Source organism: Physeter macrocephalus, chromosome 20 (assembly GCF_002837175.3).
Source record: "Physeter macrocephalus isolate SW-GA chromosome 20, ASM283717v5, whole genome shotgun sequence".
NCBI lineage: Eukaryota > Metazoa > Chordata > Mammalia > Artiodactyla > Physeteridae > Physeter > Physeter macrocephalus.
In genome coordinates, this window is record NC_041233.1 from 10,778,369 (window position 1) to 10,804,760 (window position 26,392).

The window sequence follows — 26,392 nt, forward strand, 5'->3', positions numbered from 1 at the left end:
CGTCCGGAGCCTGTGCTCCGCGACGGGAGAGGCCACAACAGTGAGAGGCCCGCGTACTGCAAAAAAAAAAAAAAAAAAAAACTGCCTTGGGGAAAGGGGCGGGGCAAGAGCCCTCCCTGGGGAAGCTCTCCACTTGGTGTTAGACCCGGGGCTCAGGGCACCTCCCTGAGGAAGGGTATTTGAGCTGAGACCTGAAAAACAAGAGGGGTGGGCCCGTGAGGCACCCCCAGGAGGTGGCAGCCGGGCCAGAGAGCCCAGAGGAGCCCCGTGGACCCTGGTGAGGACTGGGCTTTGCCCCAGCCCCGAGCTCCTGCCCCCTCCCTGTGCCGTTCCCCACCACCGGGCAGGTGTGGCTGACACCCCGGCGGGCCTGACGACTTCTGTTTCTGCAGACGGTGGCTTCCCGCTGCTCACAGTCTACCTCCAGGTCTTCCTGTCGCCCGCGTCCCTTCGTGAGGGCGAGTGCCAGTGGCCGGGCTGTGCCCGAGTGTCCTTCTCCATCATCAACGCCTCCTTCCCGGCTTGCAGTGCCCTCAAACCCCGGGACCTCTGCTTCCCCGAGACGGGCCTGTCCTTCCGCATTCGGGAGAACAGGCCTCCCGGCACCTTCCACCAATTCCGCCTGCTGCCTGTGCAGTTCCTCTGCCCCAACGTCAGCGCGGTCTACAGGCTTCTGGGAGGTGAGTGCCCGCCGCGTGGAGCCTTCCTCGGTGCCTGCTGAGTGCCAGGCACAGCGCTGCGGTCCCTCTACACAAGCCATAGAGTTTACTCTGCACCACCCCATCATCCATTCATTCAGAAGTCCACGAGTATCTCATGTACGCCTGCCATGGGCCAGGCACTCTTCTGGGGACCAAGGATGAGAGAGTGAACACATCAGGCCAAAATCCCACCTGCCTGGAGCTTCCATCCCATGGGAGATGGAGACCACACACGTGCTAAGGAAATCGGGTGGCCTCTGAAGGGACTAGGTGGGACGTAAAGCTGAGAGGGTGTGGAGTGGTGGAGACCACTGTCTCAAAATCAGATGGCTGGGAAAAGGGGACACTGGAGCAAAGCGGGGGGTGCCAGGCAAGCAGGGCGAGCCCCTTCAAGAGCACCAAGGTGGGAGCCCCATGGAGCTGGAGTGCAGTGAACTGCAGGGCAGGGCGGAGGCTGCTGAGGGCAGAGCAGTTCCAAGTGGGGGGCAGGGCTTCCTGCCGAAGGACTAGGGAGCCATGGAAGGTGTTTGGGAGGGGGGCGTCATTGACAGGACATACCTTTAAGAGCTTAGTCTGGCTGCTGTGTTAGAAATGATTTGGGGTGGGTGGTTTAGGGGGAAGCAGAGAAACAAATTAGGAGGCAGGAGAAATCCTTGAGTGAGAGGATGAGGTCTGGGGTGAGGGTGGAAACCTTTGGGCAACAAGAAGCAGGCAAGTTGTGGGCATGTTTGGAAGGAGGATCCTGTAGGATATCCTGGTGAGTTGGACGTGGGGTGTTGAAAGAAAGAAGGGACCAAGCATGGTTCCAGGATTCCGCCTGAGCAGCCGCAAGGACAGTGGACCTTGCCACAAGATGGTCCTGCCACAAGATGGCCCTGGGGAGGCCAAGAGCATGGATGTGGGGAGGGGAAGGGAATTGGATCCCAGTGGAGATGAGAGAAGGCAGCTGAGGTGCCATTAAACCATTTAAAGGCGAGGAACTGGGACTCAAAAGGGACACTTACAAGCTGGACTTACTAGTAAGTAGAACCTGGATTCACCCCAGGTTGATGGCATACACACGGTAATAGTGTTGAAGAAAATCTCAGAAACGTAAGGAAAGTAGTCATTCACACTCTCCCAGCATCTTTTCATTTATCCTGCAGCAGGGATAGATGTCTTTGTGCAGAATTGCCGGCAAAGTGTATGATTTAGCATGCTGCCATTTTCGCTAAATAAAGGGTTTTTTGTAACCGTAAACAATAGAGGGAAATGTTTGCATGATAAGCATTTCCCACATGTGTAATTCACATGTAATGTGTGGCTCTGATGTGATTTCCCACTGAGTGAAGTTGACAGCCCTCCCGTGCTTGGCTGTGGGGTGGTCAGTGTTGACCTCCAAGCCTTCAGCCTTTCCCCTTTTTTGGGTCATTTCTGGAGGATGAATTCCAGGACAGGCTTGGCTTGAAGAGTGTATTGTTGTTACCGGTCCTCCCTCACCAGGTTGTGGGAAGACACGTGAGTCACTGAACGTACAGCAGTGTCTGGCAGGGAACAGACACTTTTGCCTTCATCATCTCCTCTTCTGGTGAGGAAACTGAGGCACAGAGAGACAGAACCACCAGCCTTGGGCCACACAGTCAGAGGTGTATGGGACAGGGATTCAAATCAGGCAGTCAGAAATATTTGTGTGTTAATATAAAATCACACCAAATGTCCACCATGTTTGTTTCCAAGCAGTGGAATAGCTTTATTTCTCACATTCTCTAAAATAAGCGCATACCGCTTCCATAATTAAAAAAAAAAAATCCTAAATCTTTTTTTTTCAGAAACCAGCAAATGCTGGGAGCTGACTCTCTGGGCTGAGCTGGTGCCAGCCCTCCCCACAGCAGAGGCAAGGTGTATGAAGGGGTGTGCCCAGCCCTCCTAGGTGATCAGGATGAGGACCTGATGCAGACCTCCTGGTCCCTCTGTTCCCCATCAGCACCAGTGCAGGCTGCAGCCACAGTGAAGCTCAGGGCACAGTCTGCACTGCAAACTGTGCTTGGAGTGCCGTGCCCCACTGTGCAGCCGAGGAGGGGCCAGGGCCCGGGGCCAGCATGCACCCCAGCTGCATCCACAGGGCCCCCTCCCGTGCCGCCACTCCCGGTGGGCCCCTGAGGAAGGCAGCTCACCCTTTCCCCAGCCCGGGGGTCAGCCCGGGGTTCCTGGTCTGCTTGGTGCGCAGGTGAGAGTCTGCCCTTCGGCTGCGCTGTGGACAGCCTGGAGGTGAGCACGCGCTGGGCCCTGGACCGCGAACAGCGGGAGAAGTATGAGCTGGTGGCTAAGTGCACGGTGCGCGTCGGCGCGCGTGAGGAGGAGGTGATGGTGCCCTTTCCCGTGACCGTGTACGACGAAGACGACTCTGCGCCCAGCTTCCTCGGGGGCGTCGACACCGCCAGCGCCGTGGTGGAGTTCAAGCGGAAGGAGGTGCCTGTCCGTTTGTCTGGTGCTTGTCTGGTGTCTCTCTGTTTGGTGTCTGGATTCCTCCATCCGCCATTTATTCCTCGGTCTGTTCAGCGGTTTGTCTAGCCATCCAGACATTTGGCTGACCATCCATCTAGCTATTCGTCTTTCATTTGTCCATCAGTCTGTCTGTCGGGGTTTTCTGTCGGTGTCCAGGATAGCTGAGGAGGAGAGAAGAGGCCAGCCCCACCGGCACCCAGCTGACCACTGCCTTGGGAGGCCAGGGGCCCTGAGTGCCCAGTCTGTGTCTGACGCCGCGGGTGGGGCCCCAGGGCTCACATCGGCAGGATCTCCCTGAGCCCCATCCCGGCCCCACCCTTTTCTGGTCCACGCAGGTGGAGCATGACTGCCACCTGCTGGGCCTCGGGCTGTCCTGCAGCTGGCAGGCCAGCAGAAGCAATGGAAAGGTGGGAGCGTAGTATGTTGTCACTGCCTGCTTCTCTGGGCACCCCAAGAGCAGGTTTGGCGGATGAACCGGTGAGAGGAAAGCACATGACAGGGGAATGTCTCATGAGCCTGGCAGGACCCCCTGGTGGTGACACTGGGGAGCCTGGTTAGCAGTGAGAGCAGAGATGCCCTGTGACTTTGCTCAGAGCCTTCCTCGTGACCCTCTCCAGCCTGGAGTACAGAAGAGACTAGGAGGAGAGCGTTAAGATGCTTGGAGGAGAGCATTCTGGTGGACACCTGGGCTTGGATCACAGGTCTGCCATCTGTCACTCTATGACACTGAGCTAACTCCTCTGCTTTGTGGGGCCTGGTTTCCTCAGAGAAGAGTAGGAGTGCTTTCTCTGCTCTATGGGGACCTAGATGAGGTCTTCAGCAGAGCACCAGGGCATGTGCTCTCATCCATCCTTATGGGGCGTCTGTAGATGCCTGTCACACCTGCTGCACAGGTGAGCTGCAGTGGCCCAGGAAGGGTGACTGGGGCAGGCTGACTAGGGGCCCCAGGGAACTTGAACCCAGGTCAGTCTGTCCCGAGAGCCAGCTCTGACTGCACACACCTGGTCCACTCGTGGGGCACGTGCCTTCCCACGGTCTCTGGCTTTAAGAGCCCTAACTGGCCCCCCCTGTTCTCTGCAGGGCACTGTTGTGGCCACACTACGTGTCTTCGATGCAGATGTGGTGCCAGCATCCGGGGAGCTCCTGAGACGGTACACAAGCACGCTGCTCTCCGGGGATGCCTGGGCCCTCCAGACCTTCCGAGTAGAGCACTCGCCCAACGAGACCTTGGCCCAGACCAACGGCAGCTTTGTGCGGGCAACCGTGCATGACTACAGTAAGAGAGGCCAGGTGTGGCCTGGCTAGGCCCCCTGGGGAACTGGCGGCCCACTCTCCTTGGACGGGGCAGCACCCTGCACACACGGACGCCTGTCCTGGCCCTCTGAGCACCAGGCAGCCGCCCCTTCCACTCCTCCTCCTAGCCTTTGTCTCTGCTGGGCTTGCCTGGGCCACCTTGGTGGTTGATCACAGGCTGTCCTCTCCATGAACTGTCTTGAGGCCGACCCTGGAAGGACACCACAACACCTCCCCGTGCTGGCCACGCCAGGACTCACTGCAACACGTATGTCATCACCGAGGCCTCCCTCTGGCCCCTGGCACCTGCTTTGCCACCTCTCAGGTGCCCGAGTGCCCAGGGGTTATTGCCCCCTCCCCCCACCAGCAACTCTCTACTCACAAGGGGTTGATGTATCCATACAATAGCAGCTCAGTGTCCTAGCGTCGTCGGAGGGTTCCTCGATGATTGTCCTGCCTGGCTCCTGGAATGCGCCCACCCTCAGGGCTGAGCTCCAGGTGCCCGCAGCGTTCACCTGCAGGACGGGGCATACTCATCCTCAAGCTTCCCTGCCTCCCTCTACCCCACTTGCACTTGGGTCCTTGTTTGGGGGTCTGCTTCTGGGGAACCCAGGATCACTGGTGCCTTTACCCCTTTCTGGCTGTCCTGATCCTATTTGTTTCTCATCCTCCCCTCCCCCACCAGGCCTCTGAAGCCCTCTGTCCTGTGTGATGGAAAACGTCATCCTTGCCCCTGTATACTCACTCTGGTGCCATGTGCACCAGAGCCCCCCCTCCCCCTTTCTGTCTCCACTAAACTAAAACCTTAGCCTTGGCACACGGCAAGTGCTCAGAAGCATGGAAGCTCCCGGGTGCTGGAGGCCTGTGGGGTCCAAGGGTCCTCAGGAGGCTGCTGCTGTTGAGAGTTCTCAGGGGCCAGCCCAGTCTTCCCAGGGCCTTGGTGGTGGTGGTTCTTTACCTTGTGTGGCCTACCCCACACTCACATCACACACACACACAGACACACACAGACACACACACACACACACACACACATCCCCAAGGATACCTCGCAGCTGAGAAGGGTCTTCTGGGCTCCCAGCTCAGCACAGCGACTCACTTTTAAATAGTAGTTCTACCTTAACGCCTCCCGCCAGGTCTGTTATCTGTGTCCGTGTGGGTGGAGGTCCCTGTTTCCACGTGTGCGGGGAGCGCGTTGGGGAGGAGGCATGCAGCGGCGTGGGACAGTGGTCCCAACCCGCAGGGCCCCCACCCATCATCACTGTGTGCCGTCCACACAGACACACACACACCCCGCCCCCCGCAGGGCTGGTTCTCAACCGGAGCCTCCCCATCTCGGAGAGCCGGGCGGTGCAGCTGGCCGTGCTGGTCAACGACTCGGACTTCCAGGGCCCAGGGGAGGGCGTCCTCCTCCTCCACTTCAACGTGTCTGTGGTGCCCGTCAGCCTGCGCCTGCCCAGCACCTACTCCTTTGCCTCAAGCAGGCGGGCCCGCCGCTTCGCCCAGGTGAGCCCCCGGCCTGCTGCCTACCTGGGGAGGGGTGTGGAGGGGCAGGAGACCCCCAGGGGTGTTCCGTTGAGCAGATTTCAAGCAGGCCTGGGGGGGTGGGTGACACCCCCTCCCTGAGCTAAGCAGTACACGGAGTGGCCCCAGGGAGCTGCAGGTGCGGGGCCAGGAAGGCTGGGGCCATGGAAGAGTGGAACAGTCATGAGCAGGGCTCGTGGGCTTTGTGGGCCCCTCTTCTTTGCCGTCTCCTTTCTTGGCATCTTTAAAACATTTTGTACTCATGAAAGAGCAGCGCCAGGTAAATCTGTGAATGCAGACTTGGAAAGACGTTCCTGGTGAATTTAAGTGAAAAAGTGGTTTGCATAAGTGTTGGTCTCAGGTGGCTCCCTATGTTCAAAACGAAGTCCTCATTGCTGGGAGTTTGCAAATGTGCAAATGCAGGCAGCAATTAACGGTGGCGCCCTCTGTAAGGAAAGATAGGGAGCGCTTCTTTCCACTTTTCTGCAAGTATGTTTACTAGAGCTTATTTTGCATTTGTCGTTGGAAAATAACGATTAGAAGTGGAAAAAAATAAAAGTAGTAAGTATTCGTCAGAAGGAGATAAGGGATAGACAGGAGTGATCTCTTTTTCTCACATTAGCCAGTGTGTAACATTTTGGTGCAGTTCTTCCGAGAATGTTTCTCTTAAGCGCCTTTTAAAGTTCACTTGTGGTTACAGCAAGCATATGATTTAACGTACTGCGTTATCCTAGTGGGGCAGCTGTGGCCACATCCTCTTTAGAATGTCCCGTTTAGGGCCATCTCCTATTTTCCAGTGGTTTTGCCAGTTTCTGTGGTTGGTTCCCTTACCTCCTGGCAGCCACCCCGGGGCCAGCAAATGAAGAACCCCACCCTTGGACACATCCCGGCTCCCCAACCTGCCACCCAACCTCGGGCCTTTCCTGGAGGCAGGGGTCAAGGGTGGTGGGAGGTGACAAAGCAGAGGGGACTGAGGGGTGTCCGGGGGGCTGAGCGGGAGCAGGCATTGCTGGAGGTGGGTCACCTGTGCTCCAGTAGACTCAGGAGGGCACAGGCACCCGAGACCCAGTCCAGCCTCAGACTCACTCTGGTCTCTCACCGGCTCCCCAGTTTTTATGATTGTAAATTGAGGATGATGACCTTGGGCAATTTTGAGGATCACTGGAGAGAGTGGAAGTGAGCCCGGTTTGTACAGGGAAGTGCTCGGAGCCCAGCAGGTGGTTTTGTTGTGGTGTCAAGCATGCTTGGAGGAGCCTGGCTCTGCCCTGGGCCTGAGTCGAGCTGAGTAAGGGGCATAGTGTGTAGCTGCAGGCAGGGCCCTATCCCCGCTCCCCCACCAGGCCCCCAGCCCTCAGCCTTGACTAGTCAGAGCTTCTGATCTCAAGCCACCGCAACCCTTACGGTAATTCCAGTGGCTGAGGAGGTAAAAAGGAGAGTTCAACTGACCAGCTCTGGGCCCCAGTGACCACAGCTGCCAGCCTAGCATCCCTGGGAGAAGCATCCCTTCTCTCCCAGGGGTTCCAGCCCAAGTCCCAGGAAGGCCCCCTGGGTCCCATGTGGGACAGACAACGATGCTGCATGAATCGTGGCCCGGGTGCCACGCTCTGACTAACCAGGCAAGTGACCTGGCTCGGGCGTGGACCACCCCAGGTGGGCACTGGTGATCCCCAGAGCAAAACTGGCCTGGCCAGAGGAGAGGGAGGTGTGTAGGATGCATACAGGCTGCCTTTGTGCCTGAATGAGTGAGCAAGTGAGGGATGAGCTGGGCAAGCCAGCAGCACCTCCTGGAGGACCAGCCCCCAAACCAAACCCCAGTGCCCCGTGTTCCTTCCCTTCCGGCTCTGAGGAGGAGGTGTGGATGGTGGTCCCATGGTCTGGGCAGGGCAGGACCAGGCAGGCGGGTGGTCTGCAGGTTCCTGGGGTGTGGAGGATGGGGAGATGGGGAGCTACCATCCTTAGCTGAGTAGGAAGCCATCCTGGGACTCAGGCTGCCAGGGAGCCCCTCCAGCCACCATCACAGGTGGTCCAGCCACCCAGCTAAGGATTCCCTGTGTCCCATGCCTAGATTGGGAAAGTCTGTGTGGAAAACTGCCAGGAGTTCAGTGGCATCCACGTGCAGTACAAGCTTCAGCTCTCCAGCGCCAACTGCAGCGCCCTGGGGATGGTCACCTCGGCCGAGGACGCCACGGGGACCCTGTTCGTGAACGACACGGAGGCCCTGCAGCGGCCCGAGTGTGCCCAGCTCCAGTACACGGTAGTGGCCGTCGAACGGCCAACCCGCCAGCAAGCCCAGGCCCCGCTGCTCGTCACACTGGAGGGGACATGTGAGTGCCAGGGCTGCGGGGAGGGTCGGGATGGATGGGGCGTCGTAGAGCCTCGGGCTTCTCCCACAGAAGGGGCCCGGTCCTGCTCCCCATCACTAACTGGTGGCTTCCCTGAGCCTGAGCCTTCTTCCCTGTAAGATGAGAAAACGGTGCACGCTGCACAGCCAAGCTGGAAGGATGACGGGGAAAGTGTGAAACAGTTTAGCCCAGAGTGACAGCATTGTGGACAGACACTGCTGCCCATCACCTCTGTCAAGGCGTCCTACCTGTGCACTTGCTTTAGGGCTGCCAGATATAATAGAGGACCCTGGTTAAATGTGAATTTCAGGTAAACAACAAGCAATTTTTTTGCTGTAAGTACGTCTTGTGCAACTTTTGCGGTGTCTCTTAGAAGACAAACTTCCAGGCGTGTCACCGTGATATTAGGGACGTATTTACACAAAGCAGGTGTTCACCTTTATCTGAAGGTCAGGTTTAACTGGGTGTCCTGTGTGTCGCTGGCCGAGTCTGGCCACCTCACACCCTCCCTCCATACTTATCTCAGCCCAGTAGCTGTCCCCGCTTTGTGACTGTGGTACCACCCCTTCCTTAGCAGCCCCCTCACTGCCCTGCACCCCGGTGCTTAGTTACTACCTCCCCTCTGGGCTCAACCCGTGGGGACAGCTCAGCCAGTGCTGCCCTCACCTGTGGGTGCTGGCGGCTAGACACAGGGCCCAGGCTGGCCCCCTGTGACTTGCTTTCTGCCACCCCCAGATGTGGCAGAGGAGCCAGGCTGCCCCCTGTCCTGCGCGGTCAGCAAGAGGCGGCCTGAGTGTGAGGAATGCGGTGGCCTGGGCTCTCTGACGGGCAGGTGCGAGTGGAGACAGGGAGACGGCAAAGGTAGGCCCCGTGCAGAGCCGGGTGTTCGGGAGGGTGATGACGGCTGAGTGGAAAGGGCGTCTGTGTGGGCCCTGCCAGCCTCTGCGATGCCCTCCACCCCCACCCACTTTGAATCTCTTCCCCAGCGCCTTGTCCCCTGCTGTGACTCCTGATGCCGGGACAGGGTGGACATGAGTGCAGGGGGGCATGAGGACATTGGGGCTGTTTATCACCATGGGATCACAGGTGCCTGAGGCTGGACTCGCTCTGGGCTTGGGAGGGTCTGGGCCAGAGTTGGGATGTGCGTGTTTTCTTTTTATTTTATTCTAAATTTCTGGACATATATTTATCCCTAAACTAGATATGAATTAGCATCTGTGTCTCCATTTTACCACCCATATACACATAAATTACATATACAGTTGTGAATATATTCACCCAATGCTTTTATTTTTTTTGAGCTTTTTATTTTATATTGGAGCATAGTTGATTAACAATGTTGTGTACGTTTCAGGTGCACAGCATAGTGAGTCAGTTATACACATGCACGTATCTATTCTTTTCCAAATTCTTTTCCCGATTAGGTTGTATGTAATATTGAGCAGAGTTCCCTGTGCTCTACAGTAGGTCCTTGTTGGTTATCCATTTAAAATATAGCAGAGTGTACATGTCAATCCCAAACTCCCTAACTATCCGTCCCCCAACCTTCCCCCATTCACCCACTGCTTTTATTTTTTTTATTCCTTATAAATTTATTTTATTTTATTTATTTTTGGCTGCATTGGGTCTTCGTTGCTGCACATGGGCTTTTCTGTAGTTGTGGCGAGCAGGGGCTGCTCTTCGTCGTGGTATGCGGGCTTCTCACTGCGGTATTTCTTGTTGCGGAGCACGGGCTCTAGGCGCACAGGCTTCAGTAGTTATGGCACATGGGCTTAGTTGTTCTGCGGCATGTGGGATCTTCCTGGATCAAGGCTCGAATCCGTGTCCCCTGCACTGGCAGGCGGATTCTTAACCACTGCGCCACCAGGGAAGCCCTCACCCACTGCTTTTAGACACATAGTTCACAGACCCTTTTCAAAGATTCAAAAGGTGGATGAGTATAAGGTAGGTATTACTATGCAACCAAAAGATGGATGAGTATAAGGTAGGTTACACTGTGCACATCATTCATAGTTGGCTTTAGTTCATAAAAACACAAACCTTAAAAAAAATTCAAAATATCCAAAACAATCTTCAGAGAAGCTCTCCCTGGGAGATCCCAGCCCAAGGAGCGTGGCCCCAAGCAGGAGGGACCTGCACAGCCTTGGGCTTAGCCCACTGCTGGCTCCAAGCCTCACCCACTGGTGTGAGGGTCCTGCTCATGGTACCGCCTTGAGAGGGTCCCAGACTTGTCTGGTCTCTTCTGGCCTCCTTGATGTGAGCCCGGGCACAGCCCTGGGACTGCCCAGCTCCTCCAGCCCTCACTGCCCGGGCTGCCCTGTACACCCCGGACCCCCAAGCTCTCCTCAGGGATGGGCTCCACGTGTGGTTTTTCTCGGCTCAGGCCTCGGTTTGCTTCTCCTTGCCGGGGGCAGTGCAGGCTTGGCCTGGGAGGCCCTGGGGTGTGGCCCTCCCGGCTCTGGCAGTCTGACCAGGACGGGTGCTCCCTCCTGGTAGTAACTGTCTGCTGTGTGTCGTAGGGATCACCAGGAACTTCTCCACCTGCTCCCCCAGCATCAAGACCTGCCCCGATGGCCACTGTGACGCCGTGGAAAGCAGAGACGCCAACATCTGCCCCCAGGACTGCCTCCGTAAGCACCGAGCCTGCGCGCGTACCTGAGCAAGGGCAGGGCCTGGGAAGGGGGTGTAGGTAGTAAGCTGAAGGGGCTTGGACTCCCACCTGCACTTCAGCCAGGCCAGACGGCTTCCTGGGTTGCGTGCGCTGAGCCTTTTTCTAACGTTTCATTTGAACAAAGGGCTCTCCTCCCCCAAGACTAGCGCCTGCTGGCCTGACCCACCCTCTCCAGTGTTGCCCTGGCCGACTCACGGGGGTGCGGTGCCCTGTCCCCCATTCTGCTGGCTCCAGGCTGCCCCTGCTGTCCGTGCTCTGCTTCTGAAAAGTAACCGTGTGTGGACCTCAGCGAGGGCCCTGGGCAGCCTGTGGGTTCCTCCTCTCGCCCGCTGTGGCCAGGGGACTGGTTTGGGGGCCTGTCGTGCTGAGACTCCTGCCTGGGTGACACAGATTTCTGAGCTCACTGCGCTCCCTGGGCCTGAGAGTGCTGACATCAGGTGGGGAGGGGCCTCTCACGCTCCTGTCTGGGTGGTCTGGCTGGTCAGGTCCCCCCCTCGAGGCTGAGTGGGCTGCTGAGTGAGCTGTGTCCATCATCAGGGGGCGGCAGCGTCATTGGTGGGCACGAACCTGGGGAGCGCCGGGGGATTAAAGCCGGCTTCGGTATCTGCAACTGCTTCCCGGAGGAGAAGAAGTGCTTCTGCGAGCCGGAAGACAGCCCCGGTGAGCTGGCTGGGGCCACGCGGGCAGGGATCCCCACCCCTCCCTGAGCCCCAAGGAGCGAGGGAGGAAATGGCGGGAAGGCGCGGAAACCCAGGAGACCTTTTTCCTTCCCTCGGGGTCTTGGTTCCCCCATGTGTGCAGACAGGGAGCTGGGTCAGGGCCTCTAAGACTGCCTTCTGGCCTGAAGCTTGGTGTTGTTTGGGGGTTTTTTTTGGCCGCGCCATGCAGCTTGCAGGATCTTAGTTCCCCAGCCAGGGATTTTTTTTTTTTACATTTTTTTTGGAGTATAATTGCTTTACAATGGTGTGTTAATTTCTTCTTTATAACAAAGTGAATATATGTATACATATATCCCCATATCTCCTCCCTCTTGCGTCTCCCTCCCATCCTCCCTGTCCCACCCCTCTAGGTGGTCACAAAGCACCAAGCTGATCACCCTGTGCTATGCAGCTTCTTCCCACTAGCTATCTATTTACATTTGGTAGTGTATACATGTCCATGCCACTCTCTTACTTCATCCCAGCTTACCCCTCCCCCTCCCCGTGTCCTTAAGTCCATTCTCTACGTCTGTGTCTTTATTCCTATCTTGCCCCTAGGTTCTTCAGAACCATTTTTTTTTAGATTCCATATATATGTGTTAGCATACAGTATTTGTTTTTCTCTTTCTGACTTACTTCACTCTGTATGACAGACTCTAGGTCCATCCACCTCACTACAAATAACTCAATGTTGTTTCTTTTTATGGCTGAGTAATATTCCATTGTATATATGTGCCACATCATCTTTATCCATTAATCTGTCGATGGACACTTAGGTTGCTTCTGTGTCCAGCCAGGGATTATTGAACCCGTGCCCTCAGCAGTGAAAGCACAGATCCCTAACCACTGAATCACCAGGGAACTCCCTGGCCCAAAGTTCTGTGGTAAAGGTTGGGCTGGAAAATTAGTTCTTTCACCAGATGACTCAGTGTCTGCTCAGACTGTCCCTGTGCAGGGCCTTTGCTGGGCCCATGGCATTGGCCAAATGGTTCCCCATCCTCCTAGCCAGAGCCTCTAGGTGCTTCGTCTGGGACAGCAGGTGCCCCACTGAGCACATGCGGAGCTTTCCTGCCTGAGCCCAGGGATGCTTTTCTGGTATTTGGGTTGTTATTGCACAGCCCTAGGTCCTGGGCCACTTTTCTTTCCTCCCTCCTTTATACTGACTATAAAGAAAATACAAAAGACATCAGAAACACAGGGGAAGAGCTGCACTTCCCCACCAGCGCCCCTGGGCCTCTGGCTTCAGTATAGCATTCTAGGGTGGGTGGGCGCAGGTGTGCATGAACTCCACTGTGTGACCTTAGGCAGGCTGCTTATAAACTCTCATTCCTTCTGGAAAAGGGTGGTAACAGTATCCAATAGCAAAAAACGTACAGAACAGTACCTGCTGTGGGCCGCTTCTATTGGAGGGTTGGCAATTACTCTCATACCTTCACAGCAGCAGTGCTCTCCAGGATGCTCAAAGCTGGTCACAGCAGACACTTCCCGCTGTCCTGGGCGTGGCGGGCTGGAGAGCTGCTCTGTACCAGCTCCTGAGGGCATTTGGGGTCCCCCTCCCGGGGTGTCATCTCTCACGGCCCACCCCTGCTGCCTGCAGACCCGCTGTGTGACGAGCTTTGCCGCACGGTGATCGCGGCAGCCGTGCTCTTCTCCTTCATCGTGTCCGTGCTGCTGTCCACCTTCTGCATCCACCGCTACCACAAGAACGCCCACAAGCCGCCCATCGCCTCAGCTGAGATGACCTTCCGCCGGCCTGCCCAGGCCTTTCCGGTCAGCTACTCCTCATCCGGTGCCCGCCGGCCCTCTCTGGACTCCGTGGAGAACCAGGTCTCTGTGGATGCCTTCAAGATCCCGGTGAGGATCCCCGTGTGGCCTCGGGGCTGGGGAGGCAGCCCCCCCCGGGGGGAGGGTCCTGCAGGTGGCACCGGCCTCTGGTCTCGGGCAGCTGGGAGGGGAGGAGGGGACGGGTCACCTGGGGCTAATGCGTTCTCACCCACCGGGAGGACACCCTGAGCATTCCAGCAGCCCCCTGCCTTCACTGAGTGGCCTTCCAGGGAGGGGCGGAGAGCATGGAGTAGGGTGGAGAATGATGGGTGCTGATTTACATGGACTGAGATCTGGGCCATTAGGATACAGGGAGGGTGGACCGTGCTGAACCTGACCGGGAGCTATCCTGCAGATGCCCCAAGAGCTGGGAGGAGGAAGGCTTGGGGGAGGTGCTGAGGAGGACCATGGATTTTATTCTCAGAGGGTGGGACCCCTGGGGGTGGGGCCCATGTTCTGCCTTCATTTCCTCAGGCCGCTCTGTTGGGAGTCTGTGGGGTGGGAGCCCCGTGATGAGGCACTGTCCCCATCACGGCGAGAGAGGCTAGCAGGCGGGGGCTTGGTCAGGGTGGCAGCAGCAGAGAGTGGAGTCTGTCTCTGGCCCCGAGGGAGGGGGCACTGAGGGGCCTCTAGGGCACCTGCGGGGGAGCCAGGCCCGGGCCTGTGGCTGGCCGGCCGATGAAGAGTGCCATGCAGAGCCAGCAGGCTTCCCGAGCCCCTCCTGCATGGCAGGGCCTGGGCCTGCGGTCAGCGTGTGCGTATCAGACACCACCCCAACCTGGCTAGGCCACTCCCCTGCCTGCCGTGCCCTTCAGCGTGCTTGCTGGGAGCGCCCAAGTTGCTGGCAGCCGGGTGCTGGGGGGCGCTGAGGAGGTGGCCAGAGCCGAGGGTGCGTGGGAACAGAAGTTCCCCCCACGAGGCTGGGTAGGGAGCGTTGCGCCGTGTGCAGGAAGCTCGGCACCCGGGGGCCACAGTCCGCAGCCCAGGGTAGGAGGTAGCCAGGGTTCATAGGAGGTGCCACCCAAGGGGTGCTGGCCCCTCGGCGAGGATCTGGGCCGTGAGGGCTGTTCCCCGACGTGGTGGCCACAGAGGCCTCCCTCCTGACTTCCCTAGTCCCCATCGCTCCGCAGGTGGAGATCTCCAGCCCCAGCGGCATCTCAGCCTCCACAGCAGGCGCGTGGGACGAGCCGTTTGATTCCTTTAAATGCCCTGGTGGTTTGGGGCTGAGGCGCACGGTGAAGAGTGGTGCTGGTAGGTGCGTGCGCAGGGGGCACTCCTCCGCAGAAACCACCCTCGGCCCACGTTGCCTCCAGCCCAGAGGCCAGAGCAACTCAGAGCCGGGCCCGAGGTCCGGGGTCCCCGCTGACCAGCTCCGAGGTCTTCGACATGCTACGCAATCTTTTGGCCTTTGTTTTGTCTTATGTAAAGTGGGAGGAATGGATTTTAACATTTTTAAGAGGATCAAATCAGTGATATCCACCTTAGCGCAGTCTCTGTGAGCAGTAAACTGTTATCCAGTGCAGTGTGGACACCAGGGCGGTGGTGACCGTGTTGTCAACATTGACCCTGACTGTGAGTTCTTGGGGAACCTGAGATGCCAGGACGCCCGGGAACCGGCTGGAAGGCGCCCCTGGCCATGGTGCTGAGAGGAGGCTGCCTTGCTCCCAGATGTCAGAACACGAGGCTCTGTTCACTGGGGGGCATCACGTCCCCAGTGGTGTCATCTCCGTGTGTTAGGCGAGTCTGGCAAGGCACAGCGTAAACAGCACCTGAAGCCACACCCACTCGCCACCCAATTGCAGCGAGGCTTGGGGTAAAGGATGCCCAGTGCTGGCACAGGAAGGCAGGTTCCAGACTGGATTCAGCATCCCCAGAATTCAAGTACATGAGCCAGGCTGGGGGTCTGGGAAGGTGCCCCTGTGTGGTCTTGAGTGGGCATGGGATGTGGATGGGACTTCGGTGGGAAGGCAGCGGGGTGCAGGTTCAGGGTAATGACTGGGCCTCTGGGAGGAGCAGGCTCTTCCACGCGTTGGGGTGGAGGTTCCCAAGGAGCATAGTGGTACCTTTCCAGGGGCTGCCACACAGGGAACGTGTCCTTGACACTCCCACCAGTAGCCAGGGGTCCTGGGCTGGTAGGCAGCTTGGGCCACTGGTGCCAGTTCGGTTCTCTTGGGAGTCCTGGAGGGGGTCTCTGGAAAGGGCACCTGAAGATCTGGGCTGCTGGCCAGTCAGTGCCTTGTGGCATGGTGTCCAAAGCGGAGACGGTGCTGAGCAGCTTGGGCCTGACTCCCAGGGAAGAGGCCATGCTCCCCTGTGAGCACCTGTGGGTGCTGAGTAAGCCTTGAATCCCTCATTGGACAGACAAGGACACGGGCCTGGGGTGGCACAGGGCATCCTCAGTAGACAGGGGCCAGCGAGGGTACAGACATACGGAGTCCAGGCTGGTTTGTGGCAACACCTGCCTTCCCATGGGGGAGACACACCATGTCACGGCACCTCAGGGCCTGACTGCGGGGTCCTTTCCTTGGACATCGTGACTATCACGGGCTGGTTCAGGTGACGGTCAGTTGTCTGCACACTGGAGCTTGTCCACCAGGTCTTGCCTTCTTCCTTTTCTCACAATCTTTCTTCCCTCTCTTCTTGTCTCCCTTCCTTCACACCCAACGTAGGAGGATCCAAAGTGGGAATTCCCTCGGAAGAACTTGGTTCTTGGAAAAACTCTGGGAGAAGGAGAATTTGGAAAAGTGGTCAAAGCAACGGCCTTCCGGCTGAAAGGCAAAGCAGGGTACACGACTGTGGCTGTAAAGATGCTGAAAGGTATCTGTCCAGGCAGTACACAATGATGGTTCTGCCACGCGCACCTGCGGGAGCCCCAAGGGGTGGATGAAGCCACGCGACAGCCAGGTTCTGGCAGTTGGCCTGCTGCCTCCTGAAGAGGCCCCCCCGTTGCTCTTCCTGAGTGGCTGCTCTCTGGGGATCCCCACCATGGATGATGTGGGCTGGCGTGGTCCCTGGAGAAGCAGGGTGAGGACGTTCCTCCCTTGGAAGGTTCTGGAGTGGTGCTACTTCTGTACCAGTGTTGAGTAAAGATCCGAGTTTAAATTAAAAGCCCTTTTGGTTTTGGACTGGCAGCTCTCCCCAACCCAGTCTGCTCCATTCATTTCTCTCAGCCAAGCATCCACCAGAGTCCTGCTGAAGAGACCACCTGTAGGACCAGTCCCTGCCCCCTAGGGCCCTGCCTTGCCCAATACCCACTGGTCCTCAGCGGGTCTGCCCCGCCCCAGTCTTGCCGCAAGCTAGGCATCCTCACTGGTGTTTCTCAGCAGAGACTGGGTAGATGGCCCTCTGCCACAGCAGGGCTCTGGCCCAAGTGGACCGACTGAAGGCCCAGCGGCCGTGCAGTGGGCACAGTCGGCTGATGCACACGTGCGTTCAGCAGTCAGGGGGCCATGCAGTGCAGAGTGCATCTGGATACTTGCCCAGGCCCTCAGACTGGTGTCGCCCCTTTCCCATGAGACCCCAGGCCCTAAGAGGCACAGTGAGACTGGCCCTGGGTCACCCGCATGTGGTCCAGTGCCAGTGCCCCATCTCCCAGCTATCTTCTCATCTCCAAACAAGTCTGCACCCAGAGGAGGTGACACAGCTGGGCTGTGGGACCGCTGACCCAGGAGGACTGTGTAGTCACAGCTTTTGTCTCAGAATACCTCCACACCCAAGCTTCTGGTGGGAGCCCAAGCACGCTCTGTCCACCCTTGGGACACGCGTGCTCAGCGTGGCTGGAGGACTTCTGTGATGTCTGGCGGTCTTCACCTTTCTGCAGGGCCTCACCCGCCACTGTTGAGTGCTTGGTCAGCAGGTGTCTGGGGACAACAGGGAGTCCCTTTACCTTCCCAGAAGGGTTAACGAGGGGGTCTCTGTGCACCACTGTCTTTGCGAGATGGTGATTGCAGGGAAAGAATGCCATTTGTGTGCACAGCCCAGCCCTGGGAGGCTTTCCATGGAGAGATCCGCTCACGTGGAAGTGTGCTTCTCAGGTTCTTACTCCCCGGAGGCACACGAGGCTGCTGTTGACCCTCCCACAGGCTGAGAGTAGCCCCAAGCAGTGGGATACTTGCAGGCCTCGTCTGAACCTGGGTAGGATGTCTCTGAAGGGGATAATGGGTCTGTGCAGACCGCCCCCCCCGCCCCGGTGTGGGTGCCATGACCCAGCAGGGTTGCAGAAGGGGCTAACAGAGGGGACCGCTTTGCAACCTGCTGTGTTTACGTGCATTTCAGAGAACGCCTCGGCGAGCGAGCTGCGGGACCTGCTGTCAGAGTTTAACCTCCTGACGCAGGTCAGCCACCCGCAAGTCATCAAGCTATACGGGGCCTGCAGCCAGGACGGTAAGGCCAGCCAGGGACGAGCAGTGCCTCCTGGGCACGGGGAACCAGACATGCCATAACCTCCGGGTGACCCCAACCCATCTCTCACATAAAAGCATCCTGCTCTGCTGGTATTCCAAACCTGCTGTGCCATCCAAGGGACCTCCCACTGTGTGTGTGTGCGCGCGCGTGTGTGTGTGTGTGTGGGGTGCAAGGGAGACGGGGCTGACGGAGAGGGCAGCAGGGACACTGGTCAGTGCCAGCAGAACTCAGGGCTGGGCCTCGGGCAGGACTGCAGCCCAGAGCTGCTGAGAGCAGGCAGGAGCAGGGAGCAGGTGGCCACGGGCAGATCCAGACTCTGCCTCTGTCAGCCATCCCCAGGCCATGCTGTGGCAGGACCGAGGATGCAGAAAGGCCAGACATCCTAGCAGCAGGGGGTGCCGCCCAGGACATGCCTGAATGCGGTGACCCAGGGAAGAGGTCACGCTCGACCACCCAGGCAGCTGGCTTTGGCATGGCCCCCGCAAGGCGGAGAGCCAGGGACGTGAGAGTGAGCTGGGGCTTAAGTCCTCAGGCTGCCAGAACGCAGGCACTTGCCCCCCAGAGCAGGCCTGGGTCTGTCTGCCCAGGTGCAGAGCCTGCCCAGGGGCCCTGCGGCCTGGCCTGTGCTCTGGGAAGCAGTTGCCCCGAGCTGGCCTGACTTCCGCCTGCCCGGGGTCCCGCAGGCAGCCAGCCCACAGCCCCCTCTGCCCCCAGGGCCACTTCTCCTCATCGTGGAGTATGCCAAGTACGGCTCCCTGCGGGGCTTCCTCCGAGAGAGCCGCAAGGCGGGGCCTGGCTACGTGGGCAGCAGAGACAGCCGCAACTCCAGCTACCTGGACAACCCGGAGGAGCGGGCCCTGACCATGGGCGACCTCATCTCCTTCGCCTGGCAGATCTCGCGGGGGATGCAGTACCTGGCCGAGATGAAGGTGTGTGCCGTCCCAGCCCTGCCCTCCCCTCTGCCTGCCATGGGCCCGGGTTTCAGGGGCCCCTGCCGTTGTCTTCCTTGCAGCTCGTCCATCGGGACTTGGCAGCCAGAAACGTCCTAGTAGCCGAGGGGCGCAGGATGAAGATCTCGGATTTTGGTCTGTCCCGAGATGTTTATGAAGAGGATTCCTACGTGAAGAGGAGCAAGGTACCAGGTCCTGGGGCGTGCCGGCCTGGGGCTCCCGGGCTGGGTGTGGGCAACCGTCAGGGTACGCACAGGGTAGGGGCAAGATTTTTATCTGGAGAAGATAAAGCAGATTTTCAGAGTATAAATTTCCAGGCCTCATCCCCAAACCCTTCCCTAGTCCTGGGTCCCCAGAGACCCAGCTCAGGACTCAGCCCCAAGTCTGTTCCTTCTCTTCCTCAGGGCCACACGAGGTCTTGCAGAGCTGCCCGCTGGGAAGTGGGGACCCTGCAGCTTCTCTCGCTTTTGATCACTATCTTTTTTGAAGGTCACCTAACACTGCAGAAATAACAACCTTCTTCTCTGCAGTTGTTCCTCTTGGTTCTACAGAGGGAAGGTCACTGTTTCCTTTAGGCCTTTGCTTAGAGGAGAGAAATGAAATAAACCCAAGCTTGCTGTTCATTCCTTGCAGAAGGGAATGAGTCGCTTTACAGGTGGGGATTCTCCTGGGACAAGGGCCTGGGAACCCCTGCCTAAGAGAGTTTGGAAGATGCACCAGGAGGCCCTGGAGACAGGGTCTGAAGTCGCAATGTAGGGATTTCAGAAGCTTTTTCCGAGTCACTGAAACAGGTGGTCAGGGGCCCTTCTCGGGAACTCTGGTTCCCTGGAGTGGTCCAGTTGTCTGTGGCATTGGTCTTGACCCTCTTAGTTCTGTTGCCCTCTCAGCCCCTCTCCTGCAGCCTCCCTGTGACAGGCCGGACAGGGCCAGCTCACGGGTACCTTCAAGACACACAGCTAACCTGGCATTCAGAACATATGCTGCTCAAAAAGAAAAACACAAAAAGTGACGGCATACACTTCAGCTTTGCTCTGAGGGTCAGGAGAAGACCTGGTGTTGCCAGGGGCTGTGAGGGTGATGTTTCATTTCTCCTGGGGTGTCCGTTGTGACAGCACATCTCAGAAGTGCAGAAGGGGAAGTGGAGAGGGACTGCTCCCTGCCCTGTGAAGGGCGGAGGACAGAGCTTTCCTGTTGACACATAGGTCCTCAGGAAAGCCCTGTGTCATGAAGCAAGAAGCACAATGTGGCCAAGCACGTCCCCCAAGAGCACAGGCTGTAGGCAGCGTTGTTAGGAACACACACCCCCGAAACAGTCACACTTCATTAAGGACATAAATCCTAAAGAAATTTTTTTTAATTATTTATTTTTGGCTGCGTTGGGTTTTCGTTGCTGTGTGCGGGCTTTCTCTAGTTGTGGCGAGCGGGGACTACCCTTCGTTGCGGCACACGGGCTTCTCATTGCGGTGGCTTCTCTTTTTGCGGTGCGTGGGCTCGGTAGTTGTGGCTCGCGGGCTCTAGAGCGCAGGCTCAGTAGTTGTGGCTCACAGGCTTCATTGCACCACGGCATGTGGGATCTTCCCGGACCAGGCTCAAACCCGTGTCCCCTGCATTGGCAGGCAGATTCCTAACCACTGCGCCACCAGGGAAGCCCAAGAATACTTTTTAAAAAAGGAATTATAGTAAATGTTGCATTGAAGTCTAATGCTTGCCTTTTTTAAAAAAAAATTGATTTCTGCCTTAAGGCTGACCTATTTGTACTGAAAAGCTATTTCTCGAGTTGCATTAGAAAGGATTTGTTAGGTCTGACCCCAGCAACTCTGTGGTAGGGAGCACTCTTTCAGAGGATGCTGAAAGGGCCCTGGGATAAAATAAGAGGTAAAAACCAGCCCGAAGGCACACATACAGATTTCTTCCCTCAGAGCTTCTCAGAAGAGCCTTTAGTGTGTTTGTTTGCATCCGAAGTCCCCAAGATGGAAAATGCTGGATGTCAGTTTCCCAAACTCGTTCACCCTCAGAAATCAAGGGAGACCTCGCTGCATGGTGTTCCTGGCCCAGCCACTGGGCAACAGCAGCCAGGGAAGCGGCCATAGGGGCACCTGGCTTGTGCTCGATATCAATTTCTTGGGTTTCTTCTCAACAGGGCTGTGGTGTGTGACAGGCACACGTTGCGTAGATGTGGGCAGGCCAGCTGACTCCCTCTGGTGTCTCAGCCAAGCCTGGGAGGGCCAGGATAGGGCTCCGGCCCCTGCGAGGCACCAGTCCTGTACCCAGGAACACTCTGGTGTCATTACTCAGCAACCCCTCAGATCTGGAAGAGCCTGGGACGTGGACCCCCCTTCCCCCCCAACCCGCCAGTTCCCAGGATGTCGGAGCTACGTTAATGCCTTCCTTTCACACCCTCCTTAGGGTCGGATCCCAGTCAAGTGGATGGCCATTGAGTCCCTCTTCGATCACATCTACACCACCCAGAGTGACGTGTGAGTGGGTGTTGCCTTCCCGGGGAGCGGGGGAGGTTACACGTGTATAGGGCCATGCCACCTGTCTCAGCAGCTCCGCAGTAGAACAGTGCTGGCCCTGAGTGCCTGTCAGCTCATGCCAACCATCCACAGTGAACCCTCCAAGCTGCCGGGGCTTTGTGTATTCACTCAGCAATTGGCGAGGGCCCAGGCAGTAATTCTGAAAGCTACTACTTTCAGAGTGTAAGGGTGGAGTTGCAGTGTAAGGGTGTGAGCCATGGCTGCAGACCCTCTCCCCTCCTCTTTCCTCTCTGGGTGTCTCTGACACACAGGCTCAGCCAAACAGTTCCCCTCCTGTGGGCCTGAGCGCAGGCTGGGCTCAAGCAGGTCCCTGGGGACTGGTCCCCGCCCATAGGCAGGGGTGGTCTTGAGTGAGTTTCTAGGAAGGTGCCCCAAACTACTGCAAGTTGGGGACCAGAACTCAGTCTTCCGGGTCCAATTACATTTTTGATAGTTTTCAGAAATACAACAGACTTGTTTTCAAGTGTTCTGCTCTGAACAGGTTTGCATATTTTGAACAATGTGGGCTGTGAAAAGGCAGTTCTTAGACAGTTTTAACAACTGTGTTCTGATTACAAAGTTGACCGTAAGAAAATTGGAAATGCAGGGGAAAGCAAAACGAAGGGACTAAAAGCCACTAGGATCCCACCAGCCCTAAGTAACTACTGCTGGCCCTCGCAGGCATGGCCTAAAGTTTTCTGTGGCGTGCAGGTATATGCTTTTTGTTACTGTAAGTGGGCTCGTGTGATAATACTGTTTTGTGATATGATTTTGTCCCCGTTTCACAGTAAATTTTCTCACACAGTTAAGTATGTTTTCTATAGCAGTGCTTTTTTTTCTTCTAAGATCTTATGAAAATTTGCAAGCACACAGAAAAGGTGAAGGAACTGTGCAGGGAGCCCTCTGCCCTGTGGCCTAGGTCCCGCCTACGTTTTGATGTGCTTGCTTGGCTGCCCTGTGCCATCTCTGATGCTTCAGAGCATCACCTCAGGGGCCAGCCGTGTGCCCTTTCGGGTGAGGGGGCTGAGCTTGGGCAGTGGCTTGGCAGGGGTGGGGGCAGGGCAGGCAGATGGCTCATCCCCCCCCTCTATTCCCCGTCCCATCTGTTAGGTCAGCACAGGCTGAAGCTGTTAGCACTTGGGCCGCTCTCTGTACTGGGGACTCGGGGTCAGACGCTGCTGGGAAGATGAGTGTCTGGTGCACAGAGGGCACTGCAGACCCAGTGCAACCACTCACTGGTCCTCTTGTTCCCTGCAGGTGGTCCTTCGGTGTCCTGCTGTGGGAGATTGTGACGCTGGGGGGCAACCCCTACCCTGGGATTCCTCCAGAGCGGCTCTTCAACCTTCTGAAGACAGGCTACCGGATGGAGAGGCCAGACAACTGCAGCGAGGAGATGTGAGCAGGCTTTGCTCTGGCCCAGCCTTCCTCAGACACAGAGACACTGGACTTTGACGGGGATGTGACACGTGCACCCATTCTTTCCCACACCTGGGCAGCCCTGGGTGCCAGCCCAGGGCGAGCTCGGTGGCGGGTAGTGACAGGCAGGGCATGACAGGGCAGAAGTCAGAGAACCACCCTTGGGTGTGACGGCAGATGCTGGGGACCCTTGACTCCACTGGGGGCTGGGTCGGCCTCCTGGAGGGACTTACAGGGATGAGGGGAGCAGGACCGGGGGAAAGGTGGTGGAAGGATGAGAGGGTGCTTCAGACTGAGGGAGCAGCTTGAGCCAAAGGCCAGAGACCTGCCCCAGGATGCTTGGGGAGGGGTGGGTAATTCAGAGTGGCCCCAAGGGCGCATATAGGGGAGTACACAAGTGGAGGCACAAAGGCAGGCAAGGAGTGGGTAGGGGGAGCCTGGACTTTAGCCCTAGGGCCCCAGAATCTTCTCATCTGATGGTGTTTCCATCAGATGATTCTCAGAGGACAGGTTGAGAACACATGAGAAGGGGTCATCCACAGGCAGAGAGACACTGGTCCATTCATTCTATGAAGTCTGTCGTGCGCCTGCCACGTGCTTGGCTCGAGGCTAGATGGGGGAGTGCAAGGGTGAGTAGGTGCCACCTCCCTGGACGGCCTGGGCTGGCAGGCAGGGGCCCAGCGCACACCCATATGGTAGCTCCGGAAGCCCTGCAACCGTGCCAGGGCCCCAGGGGAGGGAGGAAGGTACAAGTCAGAGTGTAATTGGCAGGTGTTTGTGTTCATAGCCAGTTCGTCCTTCATAAGGGTTTTAATGACCAGCATTTCTGCCTTAGCCATCATAGCGCCAGACGCTGTGAGCCCCTGCTGACCCCTCAAACTCTGACCCACCTCAGAGAAGGATGTCAGTGACACAAAAACAGCTTTGAGGTTCGGGAACAGAGCCCCCGGGGGCCCAGGGCACTATACTGAGTTTGGTGGCTATGACCGGGCAGTCCTTGCTGGATTGTCACCGCCCACCTGTGTGTCCCATCAGGTACAGTCTGATGCTGCAGTGCTGGAAGGAGGAGCCAGACAAGAGGCCAGTGTTTGCCGACATCAGCAAAGACCTGGATAAGATGATGGTTAAGAGCAGAGTGAGTCCCCAGAGCCGATTCCTGGTGCCAGCTTCCCACGGGCGTCCCGCCTGTCCGTGGAGTTCCCAGCGCAGAACGCAGAGCGAGGCTGCCTGCAGGGAGTCGGTCGTGCTGCCCCCAGGGGGAGCCAGCGGCTGAACCCTTGTCCTTAACCCAGGCCTTTTGGGCTTCTTTTATTTTTTTTATTTTTTTATTTTTTTGGGGGGGGGGCTTCTTTTAAATCAGGAAGAGACCAAGATTTTTATCTTGACCCTCAGGAAAAGCCCTCCACAGATAGGGGTGGGAGGAAAATATTCCAAAGCCAAACAGAATCATTTTCAATAAGAGAACATGAGGAAGTAGAGTTGAAATGACTGTGTCCTAAATTCATATGCTGTCAGGGGCCCGGCTGGGGGTGGGAAGTGACTAGAGACCAGCGGAGACTGTGACAGACAGGAGCCCACCAGCTGCCCCTGAAAGGCCCCTCGCTGTGGACACTTGTAACCTGTAGGAACATGAGTGCCGGTGTGCCGGGTCTTCTGAATTTTAAGGGATATTTATGTTGTTTCCCAGTTTTTAATAGCAACTCATTTAAATCTCCAAAACCTCTGTGTGGGCCAAACAGTCGTATCCGTGTGCCTCCAAGTTTACAACTCCAGGTGACTGAGGAAGTCAACAAAGTTTCCACTAATATTAATTAAGCAATCGCTGACTCCCATGTTCTGTGTTAGATGCTGGGCATGCAAGTAAACAAAACAGGCACAGACCTTGCCATCGTGGTTTCATCCTTCCATTGACACATTTACTAAAAGTTATTTCTTCAGAGCAAGATGCATGGGCTCAGCCACTTGTAATAAAACTCAGCATCAGAGCATCAGTGTACCGTTTGGGTGAACCCTGTGAGTAGCAGGGTTGTCCTAAACAAAGGCAATAGCTGGTGCCAAGAGATGGCCTTCCTAGAACAGTGCCGAGAACCAGCCAGCAAAACACTGGAACCATTCTTTACACATTTAACCAGGGAAGTGGAAATAGCAGGTATTCAAGAATCGTCATGCTTGGGAGCTGAAGCCTATCTATAGCAGTGTCCTCTGCAAAACCCACATCAGTGCCTCAGATTTCTGAGTCCTGACATGATGTTCGAGATGCTTGGAGGGAAGCCGGAGAGTGCTTCTTGGCATTCCTGCAATGAGCCATGGGGCTGCAGCGAGCTCTCCCAGAGCCTTGGGTTTTGTAAACAGGCAGATTCTCCAGTGCTGGGCCTGGTGCCCCCAGTGCTGCAGAGAGAGAACTAGGACAGTGAGGGAGCACATTTGTGCCCCCAAGGAGGTGATTTTCTAAGGGGGAGCGATGAGGACCACGGAGCAGGGCCAGGCGAGGCAGGGGCTGGAGGAGCTCAGTGCTGGCACCCTGGCGAGGGGCTCAGGTCTCACAAGAGGCCAGTAGGCATGGGGTGGGACCCTGCCGGGGCTTCTGCTTTTGGGCAGGGAGTGGTGGGCGTGTCCAGTAGTGGCCTGCGCTAGGGGTGACCAGCCCTCTCTCCCTTCCAGGACTACTTGGACCTGGCCGCATCCACCCCATCTGATTCCCTGCTGTACGACGACGGCCTGTCGGAGGAGGAGATGCCCCTGGTGGACTGTAATAACGCTCCCCTCCCTCGAACCCTCCCCTCCACGTGGATTGAAAACAAACTCTATGGTAGAATTTCACATGCATTTACTAGATTCTAGCCACGTTGTTCCTCTCTGCACTGTCCTTACTCTCTGTAATGCTTTTTAAGAGTGTTTCTGGTCTGAATGAACCCAAGTCTGCTCTGAACCTTTTTGTTTGTAAATGTCTGACTTTACATCCGTTTACATTCAGGCATTTTTACTATTATGTTTTTCTAAAAGGATGTGAAAATATGTGTAATTACCACACTGCCCAGCAACTTAGGACAATAGAGAAGAAAGAGAGCAGGGCAGAACTCTCAGGGGATATTAAGAAAATGATGATTAAGTCATTTCCTGGGTGGGTATCAAGTCATAGTACTTCTAATTTAACTACTGGGATAAATTTACCTGATCTGGGGAGACATTTAATATAGAAAGGAGGAGCCAGCACCACTCTGCTTGCACTTAAGAGCACAGCCAGTGGCCGCTCCCCCAGACCCCACCTGGGTGGAAGGCAGCTCTTGGAGGCCACCTGGTGCTGGGGACCACCATGGCGGGGGGAGGGGAATGGGGGGACACACGCAGACTGCTGTTTTCACATCCTTTGCGTTACAAACTGTCATGACAGTTGTCACTTATGAAGTCAGTGCAAAAAGCTGGAGCAAAATGCTTTTTGAAAGAATGTAGTCTGTGGTGCTGTGGTCTTGCAATGGACAGTAAATATGGTTCTTGCCAAAACTCCTTCTTTTGTCTTCGATTCAGTACTTGAAATTTTTTCCTGTTTCCTAACTTCATCATGGATTGTT

At 56.8% G+C, this 26,392-nt stretch overlaps 1 protein-coding gene across 3 annotated transcripts in view; it reads left to right on the forward strand.

The window, feature by feature from the left end:
- RET (ret proto-oncogene) overlaps positions 1 to 26,392 on the forward strand; it is a 67,374-nt gene that overhangs the window by 39,189 nt on the left and 1,793 nt on the right. Inside the window, exons 3-19 of one of the 3 annotated variants that reach the window (XM_028481921.2) lie at positions 393 to 680; positions 2,908 to 3,149; positions 4,266 to 4,461; positions 5,785 to 5,984; positions 8,068 to 8,326; positions 9,080 to 9,205; positions 10,864 to 10,974; positions 11,553 to 11,675; positions 13,311 to 13,567; positions 16,207 to 16,354; positions 17,813 to 17,920; positions 18,656 to 18,870; positions 18,954 to 19,076; positions 21,298 to 21,368; positions 22,665 to 22,802; positions 23,859 to 23,958; positions 25,485 to 26,324. In XM_028481921.2, coding sequence (XP_028337722.2) covers positions 393 to 680; positions 2,908 to 3,149; positions 4,266 to 4,461; positions 5,785 to 5,984; positions 8,068 to 8,326; positions 9,080 to 9,205; positions 10,864 to 10,974; positions 11,553 to 11,675; positions 13,311 to 13,567; positions 16,207 to 16,354; positions 17,813 to 17,920; positions 18,656 to 18,870; positions 18,954 to 19,076; positions 21,298 to 21,368; positions 22,665 to 22,802; positions 23,859 to 23,958; positions 25,485 to 25,664 — 2,885 coding nt within the window. In that variant the 3' untranslated portion in view covers positions 25,665 to 26,324. Of the gene's footprint in view, positions 1 to 392; positions 681 to 2,907; positions 3,150 to 4,265; positions 4,462 to 5,784; positions 5,985 to 8,067; positions 8,327 to 9,079; positions 9,206 to 10,863; positions 10,975 to 11,552; positions 11,676 to 13,310; positions 13,568 to 16,206; positions 16,355 to 17,812; positions 17,921 to 18,624; positions 18,871 to 18,953; positions 19,077 to 21,297; positions 21,369 to 22,664; positions 22,803 to 23,858; positions 23,959 to 25,484; positions 26,325 to 26,392 lie in introns of those variants that run through there. The other 2 variants (XM_055081258.1, XM_055081259.1) reach the window with 2 other exon arrangements.